This window comes from Myotis brandtii, unplaced genomic scaffold (genome assembly GCF_000412655.1).
Source record: "Myotis brandtii unplaced genomic scaffold, ASM41265v1 scaffold952, whole genome shotgun sequence".
Classification (NCBI taxonomy): domain Eukaryota; kingdom Metazoa; phylum Chordata; class Mammalia; order Chiroptera; family Vespertilionidae; genus Myotis; species Myotis brandtii.
In genome coordinates, this window is record NW_005371930.1 from 911,802 (window position 1) to 921,466 (window position 9,665).

A 9,665-nucleotide genomic window follows, 5' to 3' on the forward strand; every position below is an offset into this window, starting at 1 on the left:
CAGATGAACCCGGGAGCGGACGTGATGCAGCCCCTAACGGGGTTAGACATGCCCAAGTGACATCAGCAGTCCCTGCGCTTCCTAGCCTGCGAGCCAAGGGGGGGGGGGCAGACAGGCAGCACGGGGCTGGGTGGGCAGTGGTGCCAGCTCAGGGCCCTCCCGGATGCCCAGCCTCAGGGGCGCCTCCTCCTCCTGCCTCGGCCTCCACTGCAAAACGGCACTCGCAAGTCTATTAGCTCAGAGACCCTTGAGGTGTGGTGGTCATTTGATGTGTCAACTTGCCTGGGCCCCAGGTGCCCAGGCGGCTGGTCAAGCAGGATGCTGGCCCTGGCCGGTGTGGCTCGGTTGTTTGGAGCATTGAAAGGTCTCGGGTTCGATTCCCAGTCAGGAGCGCGTGCAGAAGGCAACCCATCGCTGTTTCTCTTTCACATAGATGTTTCTCCCTCTCTCTCCCTCTCCTTTCCTCTCTGTCCAAAATCAGTAAGAGCATGTCCTGCGGTGAGGATTGAAATCACACACACACACACACACACACACACACACACACACACGATCCTGGGCTGTGTGGGAGGTGACTGTGGATGAGCTGGTGGCCTGAGTAAAGCAGCTTGCACTCCCGTCGTGGGTGGGCCCCCTCCGATCAGTTGAAGGCCTGAGTAGAACTCAAAGGCTGATAACCCCCCCCCCCCCTCCGAGAAAGGCGCATTTTCTCCTGCCCGACTGCCTTGAGCTGGGACGCTGGGTTGGAGTGACTGAAACACTGCCTCAGGCCAAACCCCTGCCCAAACAGCCTCGCCTGCACCAGATGGGGCTGGGAAGGCTGGAGGGGCCCTGGCCTTCACCACTCTCTGGGTGACGTGCCAGACCCAGCTCACTGTCCCCCTCCCCCTCCTTCCGGTGGTCAGGGATCACTGGCCCTGATCAGGCACATGGCCGCCCAACTAGAAACCGCACGGCCCAGTTTCACTCAGGACTAGATGTGGCCAAGGATTCAATTCTCGCCGATAGGATGTGAGCAGACACGTGCGCCGTCCTGACCGCTTCCTCCACAGGAAACTGCCCGCCCTTCCCTCTCCTCTTCCCAAAGGCAGGATACCAGGCTCCTGCCGACCCGAGGACACGCGCCCCCCCCCCCCCCCCGGGGGGGCCCCCCCCCCCCGGGGGGGTTGGCCCAGCCTGGGTGAGGGGCTGATGGCCGTTTTCAGTGCATGTCCTCGATCACTAATGAGGTTAAGTGCTTTTTCATGTGTCTATTGGTGTCTTTTGTGTGAAGTGCCTGTTCAAGACTTGCGCCCATTTCCCCCAACTTTTTGATATATTTGGAATAGGAATCCTCTCTCCATTGTTTCAAATATCTTCACCCTCTGCCTTTCCACCCTTACTGGTGACTCTTAATTTTCAACCAAGTCCACTGATCAGCTTTTATAACATAGTTAAGAAATCTTACCCTACTTAAGGTTGTGAGACTATCTCCCAGAAATGTTAGCATTTGCTTTTCATATTCAGATTCACAGTACCACTAGGAATTGATATTTTTATGATACAAGGTAGGGGTCAAGTTTCCTTTATCTTCTAAAGCAGCGGTTTTCAACCTGTGGGTCGCGACCCCTTTGGCGGTCAAACGACCCTTTCACAGGGGTCGCCTAAGACCATCCTGCATATCAGATATTTACATTACGATTCATAACAGTAGCAACATTACAGTTATGAAGTAGCAACAAAAATTTTATGGTTGGGGGTCACCACAACATGAGGAACTGTATTTAAAGGGCCAGAAGGTTGAGAACCACTGGGCTAAGGGTATTCAATGGTGCCTGAAGGTTTGTTGAAACCACCACCCTCCTCCAAGCTCGGCAGTGGCACTGGTGAATATACACCAAGAGTCCGCGCAGAGGGTCTGTCTCTGGACTGTTTCTTGGGCCCGTTTCTCTGCCCTCGGCCAGGACAACGCTCTGTACTCATCTTGCTTTGACCAGTTCTGATCCCCGTCTTGTTCTTTCAGTGTCTCAGCTGTTCTCGGCTCTTCGCATTTCCTTACACATTTTAGATTTTAAAACTTATTTTCTAAATCTTTGTTGCTGGAATGTAGAAAGTCCACGAATCTTTGTATATGTACCCTGTATCCAGGAACCTTGTTATTCACTTATTAACTCTAACATTTCACATCCAGACTTTTCTGCATTAGCTACGCAAACAAGCCCATTGTCTGTCTGAGTGCTTTGGCAAGCATTTCCCTCCCGCCTCTTTTTTCCTGGAGTATTTCATTGGCCTGGTCACCGTTCCACTATAAGGGTCGAGCATAGGTGAATTGTGACTGACCTCGCCCTGTTCCTAATGTCAGAGGAGCATGTCAACATTTCTTCATCTCGCCTGATACTTGCTGTAGTTCTTAGAGATACTCCATCAGAATCAGGAACTTGCCTCCTAGCCCTAATGTGTTCATTCCAAAATTAACAGCACAAGTTAGACGTTGAATTTTCTTATACTTTTGTCTGAATTGATCATGATTTTCTGTTAATGCTGTGATGTTTGTTTGCTTTAAAAAAAGCTGTACCCATTTCGCATCTCTAAGATACAGTTTGTCAATAATGTGCGTAGGCTACCTGGGTCCATGTTCATGCGGGGGGTGGGCCTTTGCTGCTCCTTCCTTCTTGGGTGCTGCTATCGGAGTCACGTGGGCCTCACAAAGTGAGTTGTGAGGTGTTCCCTTTTTTTTTTTTTTTAAATATTTTTATTGGTTTTAGAGAGGAAGAGAGAGGGGGAGAGAGAGAGAAACATCCATCATGAGAGAGAATCATGGATTGGCTGCCTCCTGCACGCCCCCCACTGAGGATTGAGCCTGCAACACGGGCATGTGCCCTTGACCGGAAATCGAACCTGTGACCTCCCGGTTCCTAGGTCGATGCTCAACCACTGAGCCACGCCAGCCGGGCAGGTGTTCCCTCTTTATCTGGGAGAATGTGTGTGTGACTGGCAGTACTTCCTAAAATGTGGGTAGGAAGTTTTAAAGATTAAACACTGAAATATAATCACATTTATATTGCCTTTGAGAGCAAAGCTGGAGAAGACAAGGGTCACATGTCCCTTGTGTAATCTGCACACACAGGCCGAAAGCCCAGGGCAGGGCCAGGGCCAGGACCAGCCTCCTCTGCCTTCGCTGGGGGCAGAACATGGTGAGTGTGTGTGTGGGGAGGGTGGGGGAGGGGGGGACACATGATGGCTTGACTCCAATTGCTGGGATGTTTGGAGGCAAAGCATGCTCTTTCCTTTTTTAAATATATTTTTATTGATTTCAGAGAGAAGGGAGAGGGAGAGATGGAAACATCAATGAGAGAGAATCATTGATCGGCTGCCTCCTGCACGGCCCCTACTGGGGGTCGAGCCTGCAACCCAGGCATGTGTCCCGACTGGGAATCCAACTGTGACCTTATGGTTCATAGGTCGACACTCAGCCACTGAGCCACACTGGCCAGGTTGCTCTTTTCTAAATCAGACAATTCTGAGAAAAGTCCTTGGCCCTGACCTTCTCTAACCCCCGGTGTGCTGCCTAAACCACAGAGCTGTACCTGCTGTCCACTGGAGCATTCACAACGAGAAACATGATAGAATGCCTGGTGAGGAAGGAATGGTCGCGTCCATTGCTTGGATGTGAGAGAAGGGGTTTTAGCTGTTTTCCCACACACCGGCCATGCAGCTGGGCCGATCAGAACCTTGGACAGCACCGTGGGGGCTTTCTTCTCCAAAGGACTGGTTTTGTGTTAAATCTTAAATGTTAAGGTTCGTCCTCAACTTCCCTGCATTTTAAGTCTCAAGAGAATTCCTTCAGGTTCATGTGCAGAGCTTACCAAGGAGAGAAGACATGTTTTTAAAGTCCTCCCCCTGCATGCAAGGACTGGCATTTTTGTTCCAGCATCTTTAATTCATTTGAGGATAGAAATTAAAAGGTAGTAAAAAAAAATTTAAATGACATTTAAGTCACAGGTGTTGTTATAAGAGCAGTATGTCAATGCCTTCAAGATAATGAATGCTAAATATAGACACACAAAATTTAAATTTTGATTTAAAATGTAGTAATTGAGCCTGACTGCATGGCTCAGTGGCTGAGCGTCGTCGACCAGGAGATCATAGTTCGATTCCCGGTCAGGGCACAGGCCCAGGTTGTGGGCTCGATCCCTAGTGTGAGGCATGCAGGAGGCAGTCCATCAATGATTCTCTCTCATCATTGATGTTTCTATCTCTCTCTCCCTTTTCCTTCCTCTCTGAAACCAATACAAATATATTAAAAAAGTAAAAAATTTAAAAAATAAAATTTACTAATTGGTAGCCCAAATGACCGCAATCATTTCTCTATCTCCCATTTTGCAAACAGACATCTTTGAGTAATCTGCAAAGCCCTGTGGTTAGACTCAGAAGTTCCTGAACAGAAGATGCGTCTCACTATTAGCATCCCTCAGAAACCCAAACCCGTGAGATGTATTCATGTGGATCTACACACACACATTTATACACACACGACGAACTCAGGAGTATGTTACTAAAATCGTAAGAATGAATATTTTTGAAACACCAGCATCCACTGTCCAGTGATTTTTTTAAAAATCTGCAAGTATGTGGACTCAACGCCAGGCAGAAGCCTTGCCTGCAGCGTCAACCCTGAACTGCCTCGCCGGTTTCCCTTGAAAGCAGTAACATGGCCACCCAGCTCGCTGTGACCACTCTATCTCCATAGCGGCTGCCTGCCCTTTTCCCTCTCTCTCTCCTCCTAAGTGACGGATGGAGGCGGCAATTCAATCCTCGGCAGCGTGTGAAATAAGGCGCGCCGGGTCCCAGGCGGAGGACAGGCAGCGGCTGTGGGAATTAATGCGCCCGGAGCATCCGCAGCCACAATGCGGCCGCCAGCGGGTTCCCTGCGAGCCCCCACCTCCCATTAGAGCACACAGACCCCTCACCCCGCCCCCGTCTTCCCACGGGCTCCCTTCACTTGCTTGTGTTTGTTATTCACGGCTCCACCGGCACGTCTGTGCGGCTGCACTGGTGTGCACACAGCCAGTGAGGCACAGAAGTGTCTACTGCAGCCTTGTTAAAGGGAAAGGACCCCTGCTGCGTCCCTTCTGGCCCCACTTCCATTCAGAGAACTGGAGTTTAACTCTGTGTGTCCCGGACCAGAATGCCGGCTCTGCCTTTTGAATTTTGCAATGGCTTCTCCCGTGGTGGAATGCCACAAACAAGAGAAAAAAACGTTGCTTGCAGATTGCCCATCCTAGAAGCTGACATGCTTCAGAGTGACACAGAGCACAGGGACAACCTTTATTTCATGCTCAGGCTGTTTTACAAAGCGACCAGGGGTGGCACAGAGGACTCGGGAGCGCGGGACTCTGGGACAGCGTGTCTGGACGCGCCTGCTGGGCTCTGCTGCTCTGATCTGGAAGGTCCAACAGGATGTGCAAAAGCTCCAGGGGTCCTCGCTGAGCAACAGGCTGGAGCACCAGGATGAGCTTCCCGCACGGCCACGACCTCCCAGCCGAGGCCCCGAGGCTACGGGTCGATGGGCACAGACTGGTGCTCACTTACCCAGTTCTACTCTACGATGAACATAGGGCAGTGATGGCGAACCTTCTGAGCTCGGCGTGTCAGCATTTTGAAAAACCCTAACTCTGGTGCCGTGTCACATATAGAAATTTTTTGATATTTGCAACCATAGTAAAACAAAGACTTATATTTTTGATATTTATTTTATATATTTAAATGCCATTTAACAAAGAAAAATCAACCAAAAAAAATGAGTTCAAAAAAATGAGTTCGCGTGTCACCATCACTGACAAAGAGGAAGGTACAGACAGACGGAAAGACAGATCCAGGTCAAATCGCCTCCCGCTCCCCAAAGCTACTTGCGCAATCCCAGCGAAGCCACGGCCACCCCGGGCGCGGCCTTTGGAGACTGCGGTTCACTGAGGGCAGCTGTCCCTTGAACGCAGATCCTGCCCAGAGGCACCACAGGGCCAATGAGGCATCAGCGCTCACACATGGGTCTGAGGAGCCTGAGTAGGACGTTCAGAGCAAGAAGAGTTAATGGCCCCGTTTCTCCGACTCCCCACGGAATTCCAAAGGGCAGCTCGGTGCCCCAGCGCAGAGGGAGAGGGAGCGGGCGCTGTTCTTCAGCATCTCCTGAATTAATGAACTGGAAACGCGTCTTGTCAGTGTTTGGAGAGGCGGGAGGGTGAAAGGAGAGGCGAGAATGAATCACAGTGAGAGCCGCGTCAGCTGCCTGCGGCGCTCAGGAAGCCCAACAGGCGAGGAAACAAAAGGGACGGGCTGCCTCGCATCTGAAGGGACAAATGGGACCCGCAGACCCGCGTCTCCGCCAAGGCGGCGGCCTCACGAGGAGCCCGTGCCGCCAGGGAGCGCACCAGGCCCGAGATGTCCGTGGCCCCGGGGATGGCTGCAGACGCTAGGGTTTAAAGCACAGAAACAACAGAACACGCATGTACTCTCACGTTTACGCGGAAACACAGGAACACTAGCATCTAAGCATGACGAGCTCCTGAATCGGTGCCGAGCCTTCAAACACTTGCACCTTCACGCGCTGCCAAGATGAAACGTCCGTGAAACACACTCCAAAACTCCAGGCTCCTGGGGAAGGGTCCGTCACTGAGAAGAAAGAAAGAGAACTGCATCTAATCATCCATTTCCAAGAGTCAGGGGGAGAGCCTCCGAGAGGCGCTGGTCGGTGATCAGAAAGGAGCGAGAGCCCGACAGCTCCCGCAGACACGCTGGTCCCTCCGCCCGGGTCAGCAGGAGCCGTCTCTGCAGTCTCCTCTGGCCAGAAACACAGACACACAGGGTGACATGCTCTTCCAAGTTCTCCCCGGAATGAGTCTGACAGTTTAACTCTTACGAAAACCGCAGCCTAAAGCCTGAGGAACTGGCGGCAATTGAGTGTAAGGCCGCCTTTCCACTCTGGAAGCACAGCGCTCCCACCCGTTCCCAGGCCGGAACCCTGCCATCCGAGGGGCCGGAGGGGGGGACCTCCCTGCAGCATACTCACCGGCGGGGGGGTGCTGGTGGCTTTCAGAACCAGCTTGTCACCCCTCTTCTCCACCTCGAATCCCATCTTCCTCAGCAGGGACCGCAGACACGCTGGTCCCTCCGCCCGGGTCAGCAGGAGCCGTCTCTGCAGTCTCCTCTGGCCAGAAACACAGACACACAGGGTGACATGCTCTTCCGAGTTCTCCCCGGAATGAGTCTGACATTTTAACTCTTACGAAAACGGCAGCCTAAAGCCTGAGGAACTGGCAGCAATTGAGTGTAAGGTCGCCTTTCCACTCTGGAGGCACAGCGCTCCCACCCGTTCCCAGGCGGGAACCCTGCCATCCGAGGGGCCGGAGGGGGGGCCCTCCCTGCAGCATACTCACCGGCGGGGGGGTGCTGGTGGCTTTCAGAACCAGCTTGTCACCCCTCTTCTCCACCTCGAATCCCATCTTCCTCAGCAGGGACGCGTCCGCCAGCCCCTGCTCCTCCATCTTGGCGATCAGATCCTGGTTCTGGCTGTTGTCCTCGGTGAGGTTGCGGATGGCGTACACCACCCACTGCGTCAGGACTGGGATGGAGTGAAGGAATCTGGCGACACGCCTTCTTGAGGATGTGCTACAACTATGCATCCAGAGCGGAAAGACACTTACAACCACATGGCACACACGTATGCACACGGGTACCCAGTGTGCGATGGCAGAGGTGCTGATGGATGAACGCAGAGCAAAGGTGCAGTTTAAGAACACCGGTGTGTGCACTCCCGCACACTCACATACATGCACGCACGCATGCACAGGTAACTGTTAGAGTCACTGGGGAAAGAATCAGGGCGTTACCGAACCAGACAAGAAACCACCTTTCCTGGGGAAAGCCTGCGGAGGAACAAGAATGGTTTCCTAGGCGCGCGTGGGATTCCCTCACTCCCGTTGACGGGTGAAGCTAGGAACCTCAGGGGTGTGCTTTCGGTTTGAATGCTCGTGCCCTCGGGAAAGCGCCCCCCTCCCTGCCTCGCCGCCCCCTAACTTTACATGATGTGAGAAGTCCTCACAGCAGACAGGCTCTCGGCGCCTGTGAGCCTGGAGAGATGCTGCTGGCGGGACATGTCCATGTCGGGTCCAGGGACACACAGGACCTGCCAAGAACCGAGGGCCCGGCCCCCGTCGGTCCAGAGGGAACAAAGCCCAGGAGAGGGGTAAACACTTTCCCCGCGAAGAGCGTCTCCTGCCCCCGCCTGGGGCAGCAGCAGGGAAACAGGCCTGTCCAGTGGCAGAGGTTCCCAGGCCGGCGTCTCTGAGGCCATGACTGGGGCACGTGTGTCCCACAAGGTGCCAGGCCTGTCCTGGTTGCAGCCTCTTTGCCCTGATGCAGGAGCCAGGGACGGCTCCACGCACAGCCTGTGGCCCCGACCACACAGGAGCCAGGGACGGCTCCACGCACAGCCTGTGGCCCCGACAACACAGGAGCCAGGGACGGCTCCACGCACAGCCTGTGGCCCTGACCACGCACAGCCTGTGGTTCCCGCTCGAAGGATTTGGGGAAGAAAGTGGTTCAAAAGCCTCACGGGAAATAGTAAAAGACGTGCCCGTCCCTGAGGTCAGACAAAGGAGAGGTAGAAAACATGAGAAGTTTTATGTTCAGGACATGTTTTCTGGGGGCTGAAAGGTCGCTCGTCTTGGTTCCTGACACACCCGAGCTGCCTCCCACCGAGCGGCCTCCTGGCTCCGCGCTCCTAATCGCGGCTCCTGCAGGAGGGGCCTGGCCGCACACCTGGGACCCGCAGACACAGGCTGCGGGACGGCCATCCGGGCGCGGGGCACCGAAACCATCGAGTGTGAGGGCGGCCCTTTCCCGGTGCCAGGTCCCGAGTGCTGGGCCGAGGCTGCTGCTCTCATTACTCATCCCCGGGGGAACGTTCTCGCACCACTGACCTGTCACCCTGGCACAGCGCCCCGGTCCTTGATAAGCTACATGTTCCTCCTGGAGCCAGAAGACATTCAAATGCATGAAACCTAAATGTGAATTTCTCCCTCTCCCACAATCACCAGAAGAAGACTAAGAGTCCCGGGGAAAGCTCTTCCAGCCGGTCCGTGCCCTGAACCTGCCTTACCGCGCACGCAGGACCAGCCAGCACAGCCCAGCTCCTCGCAGGGAGTGAGAGGCAGCGGCCACGGGACCCGACGGGAGGAGCAAACGTGAGAAAGGGGGGATTTAGGCCGGAAAACGCACGTGAGACTGGAGTTCCCATGCTAACCTCCCCTCTCAATGCTAGAAGCAGGAGGCTGCTTCCCGGACCTTCCTGGCCACTCACTGAGATACCGAAAGTGGGAAACCCCATGTTCCCATCCCGCGCTGAGAGCCGGGACAACTGCAGGGCTGGGGCTGGGGCTGGGGCTGGGGCTGGAACAGGACGGAGGCCGGCTGGCCTGCCCAGTGCACACGCGGTGTCGCTGGAGGAGAGAACCATCACCCGAGCTGCTGGTGGTCAGGCTTGCGGTCCCAGGCAGCAGGCCCTGCCCAGCACGGCCCTCATTCATCTCGCTGGGCGCCCTTCAGCCCTGAGGCTCCAGCAATGTCAGTCCCACACGCGAGCCCCGACCTGGGACATGCCTCCCCCTCTCCTGCCCTTTCATTTCTCA

At 54.5% G+C, this 9,665-nt stretch overlaps 1 protein-coding gene across 1 annotated transcript in view; it reads right to left on the reverse strand.

Moving 5' to 3' along the window:
• Positions 1–6,478: 6,478 nt before the first annotated feature.
• The window catches only part of ATXN10 (ataxin 10), a 103,283-nt gene continuing 100,096 nt past the window's right edge, over positions 6,479–9,665 (reverse strand). Inside the window, exons 11-12 of the mRNA XM_014533167.1 lie at positions 7,413–7,597; positions 6,479–6,648 (exon numbers count right to left, since the gene is read on the reverse strand). Coding sequence (XP_014388653.1) covers positions 6,646–6,648; positions 7,413–7,597 — 188 coding nt within the window. The 3' untranslated portion in view covers positions 6,479–6,645. The remainder of the gene's footprint in view (positions 6,649–7,412; positions 7,598–9,665) is intronic.